The sequence below is a fragment of the Monopterus albus genome, unplaced genomic scaffold (assembly GCF_001952655.1).
Source record: "Monopterus albus unplaced genomic scaffold, M_albus_1.0 scaffold60.1, whole genome shotgun sequence".
NCBI lineage: Eukaryota > Metazoa > Chordata > Actinopteri > Synbranchiformes > Synbranchidae > Monopterus > Monopterus albus.
The window spans coordinates 2499530-2515086 of NW_018127940.1; the positions used below are offsets into that span (position 1 = coordinate 2499530).

At 42.2% G+C, this 15557-nt stretch overlaps 2 protein-coding genes across 2 annotated transcripts in view; both read right to left on the bottom strand.

Annotated features, from left to right (window-relative positions):
• Positions 1–1458, bottom strand: part of hif1an (hypoxia inducible factor 1 subunit alpha inhibitor) — an 8471-nt gene extending 7013 nt beyond the window's left edge. Inside the window, exon 1 of the mRNA XM_020603224.1 lies at positions 1028–1458. Within this exon, the coding sequence (XP_020458880.1) occupies positions 1028–1183 (156 nt within the window). The 5' untranslated portion in view covers positions 1184–1458. The remainder of the gene's footprint in view (positions 1–1027) is intronic.
• Positions 1459–9303: 7845 nt separating this feature from the next.
• On the bottom strand, positions 9304–14451 carry wnt8b (wingless-type MMTV integration site family, member 8b). The gene is made up of 6 exons (XM_020603041.1): positions 14031–14451; positions 13122–13155; positions 12001–12139; positions 11347–11472; positions 11073–11215; positions 9304–9890 (listed from the first exon to the last, which is right to left on the bottom strand). The coding sequence occupies exons 1-6, from the start codon at positions 14099–14101 to the stop codon at positions 9321–9323; spliced, it is 1083 nt and encodes a 360-aa protein (XP_020458697.1). The 5' UTR covers positions 14102–14451; the 3' UTR covers positions 9304–9320.
• Between the last annotated feature and the right edge of the window lie 1106 nt (positions 14452–15557).

A 15557-nucleotide genomic window follows, 5' to 3' on the forward strand; every position in this document is an offset into this window, starting at 1 on the left:
TTGTGTATCATGTAAAAACCCCCCCCCCCCCAAAAAAAAAGTGTCAGGGGTCTCTTAGGCCCAGAGATGAGTAAATATAGTAAGCCAAGAGAATGCGGTTTATTTCCTTGGTCATGGGCACCCACTCATTGGCTTTATGGAAGTGTGAGAAGCTTTTTACTGGCCCTTGTTCACTACAGTAATTAAAATACCACTGTAATTATGTCATCCATACAGAAAGTTATTTCTGTTTCAATTTGAGCACGAACACAATAAAACCAAATGGAGCTAGCATTTCGATTTGATTTCTCATGCTCTGATATAATCCTACAGCTGTGTCATCACACTAGCAAACAAGCAGACAGATAGATGAAGAGGAGAAATCCACATTTAATCACACAGTAGAAGAACTGCTGCTGACTGGTCTCTGTGGTTGTCTACCTGTTGCATTTCTAAGTTGCATTGGTATCAGCAGGTGTTTTCACCCAGATGTTAAAGGCAAACTGCCTGATGTGGCATCACTGACTGGACCACCCTTGCAATTGAATTCCAGATGGCTTTGCAGTTTTATTATAAAGCAATTCTCCAAACCCACTGATAACAGGCAAAGTAACACGTTTACAAAACTACCTACGTATTTCTTGCAACTTACTTTGGGATGTAATGAATTATCACTAATGCAGGCTAACTGTTTACTACTGGGAAGCTAAACCTGGGAATTTCATTGGGGGAGTGCTTGGTAAATGACTTAAATGAACTATAATTTGATATGAGGTTACTGTGATCGCACCATTACAAACTGAGCTACATCTATGAATACATTTCTCTTATCACTCAAAACCATGTAAAAAATCAAACCTTAACTATTACACAGTTCTCTTTCATTAATAGTTATAGTCTCAATAAGAGTTTTTAAACTAATAGCCAGGGCCTGCAGTGCAGCTAGCTAGCTCTGCGGTTCTTGATATGAAAAAGTATGAAATGCCTTAACGTTAGCTCACTGACAGGGCAAGTTAATTGTTTTTGCAGGCTAACTTAGCTGCTTTACCTCGTTGTTAATTAGCACCTCTGCTCTGGGGTCCGTGTGAGAGAGTCTGGGAATGGGCTTGGTTGGGAAAGAATATGTTCGAAGCTGAGATTCGGAGAACGCTGCGCCGCCTTCGGTCGCCGCCGGATCGGCCTCCTCCATAGGCGCCGCTGCCATGGTCGTTGACAAGCGCCGATTGCCTCCGTTCTCCTCAACAAATCAAGCAGAGGTGCGTTTTTGTCCGGACTCTACCCTGCTAGGCTACAATGAGAAGAGGGAATATCGTGCAAGCTTCTCAAAGCTTACAGTTATAAAATTAATCAAGGAATTGTACACAACCCTTCCGTCAGCAACCTCTCTCCACTGATCTACTGTAGATGTTTACACACTGTGATGACAACCAGAAAACAAATGACACGAACTGAAGCAGTCAGGGAAACACTTCCATCATCTTAGATCCAGAATATCGGACAGCGACATCTAGTGTACCGGGAGACTAAATGCTCGTGTGGTAATGGTCTGCCTCTACCACGAGAGGGCCGTATTGTACTTGCTTGTGTTTTTGCAGTTCAGAACATTGATCAAACTGGCAATTAAATTGTCGGTGATAAATTTCAACTCTTTGTAATATCTCATTCTTTACATAGTCTACAGTAAAAGGTTTGAGATCACTGTAAAAAAAAAAGCCTTTTCCTCATCTGAGTGTTTACTTTATATTTCTGCTCTAATACACTTTCTAAGGAAATATTGTAGGCTACCTTTTATCCCACAACATTTATCTGACAGCAATAGGCTTAAAGTAAAATAATAATAATAATAATAATAAAGCATCTGCGTGTCTTATAAAATGTGAGGCATTGTTACACCAGCATCATTCAAATGCAATATCTAGACTTAATATTATAGCAATTAGAAAGTGGCCATTTTACATATTATCTGTGTTTACATTTTGTACATTAATTAGAATTTGTTAGTAGTACTTTTGTGTGTTTACTTTATTTTAGATTTTAAAAGCAGGGATTTAACTGGTACTACACTGTTTTTATACAGTAAATGTAACAAATGAAGAAGCAGAGAAAGTAGTCTAAAGTACAATTTTGAGGCACTTGCACTTTACATGATCTTGATACTTATAACTACTTCTATTCCACAACATTTCAAAGGGAAATATTGAATGTTTTACTCACATAATCGACTGTGCTACGTGTATTTCACATCTATGGTGACAAGTTACTCATCATATCAAGATTTTCATACAAAATATCATGAATTTATACAAATATGATGAATAAAGTTTAAACTCTGCAAGCATAAGTGATGGTCTCACCAGCATGCTGTACACTAGCAAGCATTAATGCAGACTAATGTGGTTCAAGCACAACACAATATGTTTTCTATCAGACAGATTAGGAGGTTTTTCCCTGCTCTCTCTGTCTTTCTTTGCATGAAAGACTGAGCAAATGCTTTAGAAATCTTTTGCTAATATTTAACTATGCTCATCATAGTGTTAGCATTATTGGATCACTGTGTGATCACTCTTCAGGAGACAGTTGATAGCAGTAAACGCTGTACCTTGCACAGTGGACCGATCAGCTGATCTGTTTCAGAAATGCCAGACTGATATTTTGGTGGCACATTTTTAAAGCCACAGACAGCTACAAGTTCAGCTCAAATGTATAAACAAGTGTCCTGGAATTTTTCTAACGCCTGATACATCTTCAGATTTTCACTTGAGTCATGCTTTATCAGCAGATTTGCGCCTGGAGGATTAATTTGTCCTACCCTGTGGGTTCTGATGCTCTATGTTTCCTGTGCAGATCAGTGAGCTGAGCTGATCCCTCTGATGCTACTCTCCTCCCCATTCTTTGTAGATACCTATAACTGGGGGACTGACCACCCCAGTGACCCCCAAGAAGCTGGTGTCTCAATCCTGCTGATAACAACAACACTTGCTTATTTGTGCCATGTTAAGGCAGCTGTAAAGACTGCAAACATTATCTATCACCAGGCGACTTTATTAGTGCTAAGAGAGCGCAGTCTTTTTGGAGATTTTGACCCAAGCACACTGGACTCTTACCCAGAGTGTTATGGTCACTCGTACACGGAAAGGAACGAGCAATAAAGACGGACCCAAATAGCTGACTTCGGTGCAAGCAGTGATGGTTTTATTTACAGTGTAATTTAAAATGCAATAGACAGATAGGTGCTGAATGGTATGGAGTAACTGGGTGTCGATCAGTGGCAGAGAAAAACAGTCAATGGTGAGATGGATGGTTACAGACCGGGCTGCGGACGCTGGGGTCACTCCTGAACTGGTTGTGGTTGAAGCAATGATGGCTGAGGAGACAGGAGCATGCATAGATAGTTAATGGAGACTGTGAGTAGGGCAGAGTAAATGGTCTGGTCTTATACTTGTATAGCGCCTTTTTATGCTTTTACAGCACACTCAAAGCGCTTTCACATTATTCGGCCATTCACCCATTCGCACTCCCAAGCACTCACGCATTCACACACCGGTGACAACTGGGGGTTCAGTGTCTTGCTCAAGGACACCTCAACATGTTGACTGGACAAGCCGGGAATTGAACCACTAATCCTCCGGTTAGGAAATGACCCGCTCTACCTCCTGAGCCACAGCAGCCCCCAGAGTAGATCCAGGGTCCAAAAGAGAGGTCCGATGAAGAAAAAAAAGAGCACAGCCGGAGCATGGGGTAAAACGTATGGGTAGCAAAGACATGAACTAGGAATACTATAAAGAAAACAACGAGCATAGGGGGCCTGACAATAGGGATTGAACTGGCAAGGGAGTGAATGGTGAGCAGGGTATAAATAGGGAGAACGACACGATGCCAGGCCGACCCCTGGCAGGGAGCTCCTCCGATAACAACAACCCAAAACTGAGATGCAGCAGACGGAGAGGAGTCGAACGGATGCTCCGGCGCTTGGTTAGGAGTGGTAGGCTAACCCTCCCGGTTATACTGTTTGCAAATGTCCTGTCTCTGAATAATATATATTCTGTGGACCACACAGAAGGACATACAGGACTGCTCCATGCTGTGTTTTTGTGAAACATGGCTGGGGAAAGAGACTCCCGATGAGGCAATAACTCCGGATGGTTACTTTGACTTCAGACAGGACCGCAGTGCCACAGAAAGTGGCAAGACATGTGCAGGAGGAACGGCCGTCTTCATCAAACAGTCCTGGTGCACAGATTGTAAGATTATCTCCAAATTTGTTCTGAAGATGTGGAATATTTAACACTAAAGCTAAGTCCATTTTACTTGCCCAGGGAACTGCAACGTATCATTGCGAGTGTAGTGTATGTCCCTCCTTCAGCCAGGGAGGAGGCTGCACTCAAGGAGTTGCACAACATTATCAATGAGCATGAAAGCACATATCCTGATGCTGCATATATTATTCTGGGAGATTTGAATCACTGCAATCTCAGGAAAAGCATGCCTAAACTGTAACTGTAACTCTATCAGTTTGCAACCTTTCCTACTAGAGGAAACAAAACACGGATGGTTACTTTGACTTCAGACAGGACCGCAGTGCCACAGAAAGTGGCAAGACATGTGCAGGAGGAACGGCCGTCTTCATCAAACAGTCCTGGTGCACAGATTGTAAGATTATCTCCAAATTTGTTCTGAAGATGTGGAATATTTAACACTAAAGCTAAGTCCATTTTACTTGCCCAGGGAACTGCAACGTATCATTGCGAGTGTAGTGTATGTCCCTCCTTCAGCCAGGGAGGAGGCTGCACTCAAGGAGTTGCACAACATTATCAATGAGCATGAAAGCACATATCCTGATGCTGCATATATTATTCTGGGAGATTTGAATCACTGCAATCTCAGGAAAAGCATGCCTAAACTGTAACTGTAACTCTATCAGTTTGCAACCTTTCCTACTAGAGGAAACAAAACACTGGGCCAATGTTACAGTAACATTAGAAATGCTTTCTCAGCTGAATCTAAGCCTCATTTCGGTAGATCTAACCCCATAGCAATCTAGCTCAAGCTGGTTTACACCAAACGGCTCAAGGCGAAACCAGTCAGAGTGAGAACTGTTAACACTTGGACTGACTGTGCACAGGCCAGCCTGCAGGTCTGTCTAGTGGCCACAGACTGGAACATCTTTTAAAGAGTCCACAGACAATATCCATGAATATGCAGAGACTGTGAGTGACTACATCAGCTGGTGCACATCCATATATGCCCCACCTACAACTGTGGGTGTCTTCCCCAACCAAAAACCCTGGTTTAATAGGGACATAAAACAGAAAATCAAGAAAAGGCAGGAAGCTTTCAAGTCAGGGGACCAAGCGGAGTACAGGAGAGCCTGGTACAAACTACAGAGGTCCATCAGAGTTGCAAAGAAAGCATACTTCCAAAAACTGGAGAGCTATTACATGAATAACAACACGTGCAGCCTGTGGCAGGGAATCCAGGTAGTCACAAACTACAGTAACAAATCAACAAACACAGCCCCCTCAGATGCCACCCTCCCGGACAGCCTTAATAACTTCTATGCTAGGTTTGAAAGGATGAACACAGACACCAATCATAATCCCCCTGTGACCCGGGGGACACTGCTTGTCAGGTGACACACACAGGTCCTGAAGGCCCTGAAACAGGTAAATCCCCAGAAGGCTGCAGAAGCAGATGGTGTGTCCCCTAGAGTGTTGAAAGCCTGTGGGGATCAACTAGCTAGTGTGTATACCGACATCTTCAACCTGTCTTTACTTCAGTTCTTCGCATTTTCAAAAAAATCATTATCATACTGGGCCCTAAGACATCAGACACATCCACTCTGAATGACTTCAGTCCAGTGGCACTCACATTAGTCGCCATGAAGTGCTTAGTGAAACTGGTCCTCACACACATTAACCACATGGTCCCGGACACTGTAGACCCTCTCCAGTTCGCCTACCGCCCCAACAGATCAGTGTACAATGTGGTGGCTCTGGCTTTGTTCCACACCCGGAAACACCTGGACAGCAGCAGTACGTATGCTAGGATGCTCTTCCTGGATTACAGTTCTGCATTCAACACCATTTGCCTGGGCAGGCTGATTGAGAAGATGACAGACCTTGGTATTCTGACTCCCACCTGTAACTGGATTCTGGACTTCCTGACTAAAAGACCACAGGTGGTCAGAATGGGAGGGCGGGTATCTGCTGAGCTCAGCCCCAAACTCTTTACCCTCTACACCCACGACTGTGTCTCCAACAATGACAACACCATCATCATTAAATATGTGGATGACACCACCATCCTGGGCCTCATCATGGGGGGAGACAAGTTGGGTTACAGAAGCTTGGTGAACAACATTCTTGTTTATAGAAAGGAGAATGACCTCAGCCTCAATATAAACAAGACAAAAGAAATAATAATAGACTTCAGGAAGAACCCCTCCCCTCTGCAGAGAGGATCACTGGGACTAAACTCCCTGCTATGAACACACTATACACACAGCACTGTTGTAAAAGAGCAGAGACCATAATCAGAGACTCACTCCACCCAGCTCACACTCTGCTCAGACACAAAAACTGCACCTACAGCCTCAGGCACAGCAGAGTGGACAGTATCATCACACACAGAACAAGACTTTACAATAGCTTTTCCCTGCCACAGTAAGACTGATGGCAAATACAAAAATGTGAGAAACGTGCATTAAATCCCTTATTACCTCACTAAGTGAAATATCATATCCAACTCCACTATGTGAAATATTATGTGCAATATTTGAAGTTCACCATCTCATCTATTATCTATTATATTATTTTTTGTATTGCATTTTTATTTTGAATGCATTTTTATACTATGTCACTCTTACATAACTTTATTTTCAGACTACATGTTATGACTCTAAGAGAGCTGCACAAGAATTCCTGTATGCCTAGACTGTCTGTTTATGCTTAAATAGCAAATAAAAATCTTGAGTCTTGCACTGTTGCTGTCTTCTTCCTAACAGATGGACTGCTGCCAAAACAAAGACTCTCTTGAGGAGCTACTATTGAAGTAAAAAGTGAAGGCATCTGAAAACATATTCAGCTTATAGTTTATGCAGTGATTGCTAACAAATCAACATAACTATACAGCACAGGGAACTCCAGACTTCACTAGGTTTTGTTCCACTTGTCTGTGTTTGCTTTCTCACATTCATGCTGACCCTCGCCCCTCTAGGTTTTGTAGATCCAGAACCTCTAAGCCATAAATCCTATTAGTCAAGGATTCTTTGAAGCATTATAAGTTGTTTCCCATCTTTCATTGACTGCATTACCACTCACTATTCCTAGGACAAATATGGTTCTTTTTTCTATATTATTTAAATGTCTGAGTGGTACAGTATGTTGAAGAGATGCTAAAACTAAGTGAGTAACCATAGAGAAAAACAAACCAAATAAGAATCATTGCACTCTAAACACCAAGTTTAAAGTGGCTAAGTTTCTTCCCAAATACTTATCCTAATTATAATTGTGTATTACCTATAAAATGCTATGAATGAACACTCTGATGTGCCTCTGCTGTGCAACCTAAGGCAGTAAATTGCAGCCCTTCCACAGAGCTGCAGGGCAAAAGCTTGGTATGCTGATTCTTTTGCTGGTGAGATTGTTTTTGCTGCATGCCAGGCAGAATGATCCAACCTGCCCACAGGGGTCATCAGAGGAGGGAGGAGGTTTTATTATGATCATTATTTCGTAAATAAGATGTCAACAAGGTGTTTCCTTGACACTTTATTGAGTAAAAAAAGGAAGGTGCAGAAATGAACGCCCCTTCTCAATGGGACTTCTAATCTCCCCTTTCATGTGCCATCTCATCTGAAGGGTTTCGGCTTCGGCTGCCATGTGCTAGTCTGCCTGGGCCTGGCACTTCTTACTTGCAGGTGGGGTGAGTATCCTGGCAAGCATGTGTTTATAAAACCTACTTGTTTGGGCACAATACTTGAACTAACTTCTTTTGAGTGAACAGTGTGAATCTGTGCAAAGCCTTTTCCCAAAGTCCTTTAGAAGGCGACGGCCCATTGAGAGTAGAGAAGGGATTACCTTCCTAGACAGTGGTGCATTTCCGAGAGAGCTGATTAGCTCTGCATTCATTGTTAAATCGAGCAAAGGAAGGCCCTAGAGGAGTGAAAGGATCCAAATAGGTGGGCCCAGAAAGAAAACAGCCACAGGAAGCGCTACACAGGCAACCCAAAGTTTTCCCAACATTTCTTTCCCCCACTCCCAAGGAGGTGCGGCGTGAAAAAGGAGATTAGCATACAAAATTAGAGGCGGAGTGATTTTTAAGGGCAACTTGCCTCATGCCCTTCACCCCCATGGCCCTACTCTGTCTGGACAAAGTTAATTAAACTAGTATTAAACAGTAAAGAAACTTCCAAGTGCTTAGGAGTTAAGGGGCTCTCTGGGGATTACCATGATAAGGGAGAGAACGGGAGGTATTTGTTGTGGCAAAATTGAGAAAGACATGATGGAAGGAAGAGTACGCTGGAAAGTTTTCTATTCTTGCTGCTTTGGAGCAGAGTATCCTAAACCAAATGTGAACAATGAGGAGAGTATGGCTGTGTTTGCTGCAAACCATCAAGTATTACTGTCACAAAGAAGGATGTGCACTTTCTCCAAGCTATATGATATATGAGATAAAATGATTTATTATTCTTTCATTACATTTTAATAGAAAACAAATCACAAGGGCAACTAACAATAAAACAAAACTATAAAATGCTGTGCAATAAATTAACAATGTACAGTACAAAGTGCTTCATTTTATGTACAATTAAATACATCAAGAGGGAAGCAAAGGCTCGGGGCGAACCATAGGGTGGGACAGCGGGCTGGGACCAAAAATGTCAAGATGTTGCTAAGTGAATTCAAAATGTGGCTGTGATAGTTGGAAATAATAAAGATTCATCTTAGACTGGCTTTCTGTGGCATCAGTGGGAAGATCAAACTGGTGGGTTCTTGAAAACTGTGATTTTAAAAACAGTTTATGACGTCGGTAGCCAGACCACCACTTTTTATGTATGAAAATAAATAAGCCATGTTGTACATCATTTTGAAATCAGAGAAATACTCTTCCAATGCCCAGTGACTTTTTAAAATGTTGTAAAAAGTATAAAAATATACCTTAAATACATTTAGATCCTATAAAGTTGTAAAACCTCCCATTCTCATCTTCTCTATTGTGGCTTTGCACACACTCTTTTTAATTATAATACAAAACTGACAATGAAGATGGTCTGAAAGTATATTTTTTGCTAACTTTTAGTCCAAACCACGCACAGAGAGTCAAGGGAAAGATGAAGAAGATGCTCAGTGTTTCTTCCTCAGTCTGAGGTTTTTCCTGCGGCTGCCAGCGCTCTCATTCTTCCCTCTCTGACTTCCCTTCTTTACGCAAAAGTACTTGGTCACTGTCTTCCTGCACTGCTCACATTTGACTGCACAGCACCAGTGGAATTTACAATTACAGCTTGACACCATCTCAGCTTTGCGCTCCTCCACAGCCAGCCCACACTCCCCACATAACCTCTTGCAGCTCCTTTTCTCCCATTTGCTCAGGTTCTTGCCCTTCTTGAGGCATTCGCGACCCTCTGTGCCAGGCAAGCCCAGAGTGCGGTTTTCCAGGCAGTAATCAGGGGAGTCTTCGAGGTGGACCAGTTCCTTACGAGAGATGGAGCTAAAGGTCTCAGCAATGGCCCCCCGGCTGGCCGCGCTGTTCCCCGCTCCTCGGAGGAGATCCACCTTCAAAGCCCTATGGTATTTCTCCTTCAAGTAGTTCCCCACCTCCCTGAATTCTGGCAGCTGCAGCCAGCAGGTCTGAGTGGTGCAGCTTCCTGACACCCCGTGGCATTTACATGTCCTCTGCATGGTTCCCTTCACAGCCTGGACACATAGGACGGATGTAAAAAGGGAAGACTGCCATTATTAAAATGCATTTACAGTATAGTTTGTTGTGTTGAAGGAGTATTCTTTGCTCCCAGCTTCATATGAAAAATTGTGTCAAACTAAAGAAATTCAAACACAGGATGTCCATTGTCTCTTGATTGCTGTGTTGTCAGATTAACTGATTGCATTCTGAACATTTTCCAGTTAAGTAGAAAGCGGCTGAATACTCTGAAAAGAAGAGATGATAGGTCATGGTCTAGTGCTGAGTTTCTTTATCATCCTCAGTGTTTCCTGACTTTACCAGACACAAAACAGCTGTCAGTTGAAAAGGGACGTTTTCCTTTCGTTGGGAGGGGATGAACTTTCTGTTGAGGTGAGGCTCAATCAAAGTTTCACATTGAGTCCTATTGTCCCCCCAGAAGAAATAGGAGTATTTATTTAGCATGTTCATTATCAACATGTTTTTTAGAGTGAGAAGACCCAATGGAGAGCCCTATTCAACGAAGAAATGAAAAAGGAGTTTTTCTCTCTTTCTATCCCCATTTTTTTCTGTTACAATGATGCTCCAGGTGCCATGGGGATCCTAGGGCCCAACAGGGGGGAGCAAAGGCACCGTAAACAAAGAGCACTTCAGCTGCATGCCTGTGGTCCCCTCACACTCCCTCGAGGCCAAACAAAGACCAACATAAATGTGGGATCCTTATTGCAAGAATAAAACTAAACACTTATTTTAAAAAAAGCAGCATAATACAGAATGCTTTGCAATGTCTGGCTCCCCAGGATCTCTAATTAAGCTTGCACCAGTGATCCTGAGATTCTTGTGTTGAGGTATTGTCATAAGGGGCATTCAGCACTGGTAAATAGGCCTTTCTGGTACACCGAACACACTGTTATTATTGCGGACGAGTGGCACCTCACTTACAGCAAAGTGAATGGGATGCTTGGGTGGCACACTCAGTGTAATTCTGAGCAGGGAAAATGATTCAAAAGGTGCTTTACACTGTGCAATCAGTTGGAGGGCCGAGAGCGATTCCCCATATTTTCAGCCAAGCCGCCACCTAGTTTAAGTACTGTATGGATCAAGTCAAGGCATTCACATCTTATAATTGTACTACTTCTCGTACTAGGGGCCCATCTTGTTGTCAAATTGATGGAGTGAATTAGGAGCACCTACTGTACCTTGCGCCCAGCCTCATTATTGTGGAGATTCATGGCTGCCCGAGCATCCTGACCAGTCTCCAAGGCATCAACAAACTGTTTGGAGATGGCCTCACCAAAGCCAACATTGTCACTGCAGCCGCCCCAGAGCCAACCATGACCACCTGAGAGAATGATACACAGTACATTATATGTGATATTTAACTGCTCTGTCAAAAAGTTCAGATGACCATTTTACATATCAATCTCTGCTGTGGGTATTTACTGTATGTACAGGTTTATAAACCTTTTTTACCTCGTTGTCCATTCATGCTGTAATCACCGCCACAGTTGTCAAAGTCTCCAAGACTGCAGTTTCTGGTTAAAGTGTACATGACTCCCGCGGAGCTGATGGCATGGACAAATGCTGCCTCCCGATTTGCTGTCAACAGAGAGCCCCATGAACAACCTTGCCTCTTCACATATATAACATTGCAATCTCCACCTCTCATTAAGTTCAGTTACCTGCAAAATAAGTCTCAGTTCTCATATTACATATTTAGTCCTACTTTAGAACCAACTGCAAACATGTGACATGATTAGTCAGTTTCCTATGTTTTGTTCAGAGCCTTGAATCCAGTTCTGAATGTATCCATGCTTCTAAACTGTGCCCAAATTAAGATGAGCAGATTTGACTCTTTGTGGATCTTTGTATATTGCCTCCATTAGCTGCAAACAGAGGCAGTGATTCTGGGGAATGTTGTGAAATGGATCAGTTTGACTGGTTTGCCTCTAGTAACTGAGGCCACTGTAACTATTCCAAACAGTGATGAATGCATTGACTAAGCAAATATCTCAATTTCACACAGGAAAAAAATAACTACCCCCCCCTCCGAGGTAATAACACAGACTTGATTCAGATTTGGTTGTGGTGCTAAGGCCGGCTGGTGTGTGGGGCTTGTGGACTTACCACTGCGCAGGCTGCTGTGGGTGGACAGCTGCAGAGCTCTCTCAGGGCAGTTCCAGCGGTCCCATGTGAACTGATACTTACACTCCTCTATGCCACTCTGAGCTCCTGCTGCCACACTGCTGGAGTAGATCAAGTATGCCTGCAGCAGCAGACACAGGGGGACTTATATACACATAAAATAAACAGACACCTCACAGCAATGGCAACATGAGTTGTGAAGAATCTGACATGATTTCATACCAAGCTATGCCCAACTTATACCATGAAAATTAGTGTCGTCTTCTGGGAAGATTTAATTGATGCAAAAGATGATAGTGACTGCACCCTACCTAATAAATCCAACAAGTCATTTTTAAGAGATCACAGAAGCCTGAATCCAGGAAACAGAGTTCAGGCAGATGCTACTAACAGAGTCAGAAATCACAGATCCATGTTTTATTGTTCATCTCGGACATGTCTTTGTCACACAATTTCTTGAGCAGGACAAGCAGATCACCCTGAAATACTTGAAGTTTTAAAACGTGCCACTAGCCTTCTCAAAAATTCTGAGATTATCAATAGGTTTTTAAGACTTATACCAAGCTTGTTGTCAGTTTCAATACAAGACAATCAGATTCAAACTGAGCTCCAACATTATACTTGTTAAACTCTACTGAATACACTGAATTGCAGGGCTTTCTTAAACCAGTGTGCACTGTCCTTGGCTTTCACCTGCCACTCTGCTGCTTGTTCAGACTATGTGAAAGATAACATAACTAATATGTCTCAAGTGGCCTTTGGGGAAATGGAGTGCCACCTCTTTCACAGGGGTCTGGCTCACTAATGATGACCACCCACTACAACAATGCATGCCTTCACCCCTTAACACATTCAACCCATAGATACAGAGCCTCTGAATGAGGTCAAGTGTATGGAGTTGGGGGAACATCCACAAAGGGCCAAGACTATCACTGATATATCATTAGTGCTATTGTTGCATACAACAGGTACCTGTCCATAACACTTGGGTTATGTCACAAGAACAACAGGCCTGTACTGAATAAACAGAGAAACCATGTTTTCTTTCCCTCTCTCTTTTGTGAAAATGGCGAGGAGAAAAGATCAAAAGAAAGTTGGCTTACCTTGGGTCCAGTCATCAAGAAATTATTCACTGACCTGGAAAAGGAGACAGCTTATTCACTTATGAAAGCTCAGTGTCCTCCACAAATTCCTCTGCTAACACCTCTCATTAGTGCACTTGTGTTACATGTTTAACCATGACACCAGTGGGCATCTAAATCTTAGTAGCAGTAGTGCTGAATATAGTAAAACCTTTTTCTTTTTTTTTTTAGAAATGTAAGACGTGAAGCAGCTGAGGGTTGGCACTTAAGTGAATGCTGGGTTGCCAGGTTGTGAAAAACCCCACTGGTTGGTGCTTTATCTTTTTTTGGGGAAATAATGCATATATAAATGTTTTAATCATTAATAAATTGTCTCAGTTTTCTCATTTTCTAGAAAAACCATCAAATTTGCTGTTAATGTGTTACAAATAAATTGTCATTAACCCATCAATTCTGCAGTTTTAGGTATTGATAAGTTGTTAATTAATTTTGATCCATATTTTCCACAACCCTTTGCTAATAAACAATTAGATGGTATAACCTGTCAGAAGGAGTTTTAACAACCTAGCAACCCAAACGTTGGTCTACAACTGACCTACAGAGCATTAGCAAATTATTTATTATTCTATTCTATTCGTATAATGCCAATTTACAACAAATTTACCTCAAGGCACTTTGCATATTAAGGTCTAGACCTTACAGTATTATAGAGAAAATGCCAACAAATCATGCACTCAGCCTTATAAAAATGTTTTTCTAAAAGCAGATGAAATATATATAAATTTGTGCTTATAAATAATTATTGATAACGTTTTGTGTTGCATATACTGGAACTCTTGCCACTGCCATAAAAAGAACTGTTTGGATTACCAGGACACAAAATAAAACTCAAGGTAATTATGACATTTTAAATTAATCAGTTAGACTTACCAGCTGCAGCACGACCTCATGTGAACCAGGAGTATAAAAACGTAATAGAAAACCTCCAAATGCATGAACATCCTGGCAGGTGAGGGGGACTCTGACCCGTCCAAAGCCTGCAGACAGTCTGAAGATGGAAAGGAAACTGAGCTACCAGCGCACGAAACTTCACCAGGGCTTCCGAGATTGGAGAGGGGGCTCTGAAATGGAGCTGCTCTCGTCCCAACAAGAGATTATCTGCTTAATTAAAGATTTTCCCCCTCTTGGCCAATCAAAAGCATTGCACCAAGGAGAGACTGAAATGATCAAAAGGGCACCCTGGGCCTTCAGGGCCGGGCAACGCTAGGTTCCCTGCCTCTATTCATGAGCAAAGGAAGATCTGTTTAATCCTATAGGAAAAGTGTAACGCTGATCCCTTGAATTTCTGGTAGAAAAAAAGTTTATTTAAGATATCCAACACGCAGCTGATTGGGGGGATTAGTGGAGAGTAATCAATTGGATTGATTACTCTCCACTAATCTGTTTGTTGTTGAGGAAATAATTCATGGTTTAACACAGATGACTGAATTAATGTTTATCATCCTGAAACACATCAGACGGAAGACGACAGCGTGATTTGACTAATTTATTTAATTTGGCCGCACATAATATATGACGACACTAAATGTAATATGTGGGGAATAATGAATGTATAATAATTTGTTATTAATTTATTTCTACAATGGGATCAGCTGCGGGATGTCTGAGTGACTGCTTCTCATTGCAGGCTCGGGATTATCATGTATTCCTGTAATGTTGTAAAAATCAAACATTGACTGGAGAATTTAAGAGCCAAAACGTCATTGATCGGGTATAGGGCATTTCCATCAGTAATCCACACGGTCCCTACCAAACACTGGGAAAAGGGTTATTGCGCAATAACCCCGTCTGACCCTTAGGTCTCTTTCCTTTGGCGCAGGCAGCTCTTTAGCAACCTTCTTGTGTGCAAATTAGGATTAGAGAAAAGGTGATTTTGGAGTGGGGGTAACTTCTGAGGGATGTTTTCTGGATTAAGATTTAAAGAGAATTGACAAGTAAGACGAGCAGGACCCAACTGTTTTAGCCTTTTTAACACATGACATTTCCCCCACAGAAAGCATCACCAACAGCGCGCAGCTTGGGCTATATTTTACTGAAATAAGTCATTTTCAGTAATTAAACAGCTGCACCTCTAGCTTTTACACAAATTGAATTGCCTGCCCTGTGCGTAATGGAATATGTCTAATTGTACATAGAAATTGAAAATGTACGTCCCAAATGTAGAGGTTATGCGTGTTTTCCAAGCGTGGAGTTCGTCATTTATCTGAATCTTTTCAGTTATGATAGAAGCTAGCAGCAGCAGCACAGTCTTTGTTAAGATGCCGAGGCTGCACATGAGTGAATGTGCCAAGTCAATTGTCTGACCGACCAGAGAGAAGTGACTGGCAGTGTGATCACACCGCGGTGTTGCATGTGGTGGAGATGATGGCCTGACGGTCAGCAGCCAATAGACCAAGG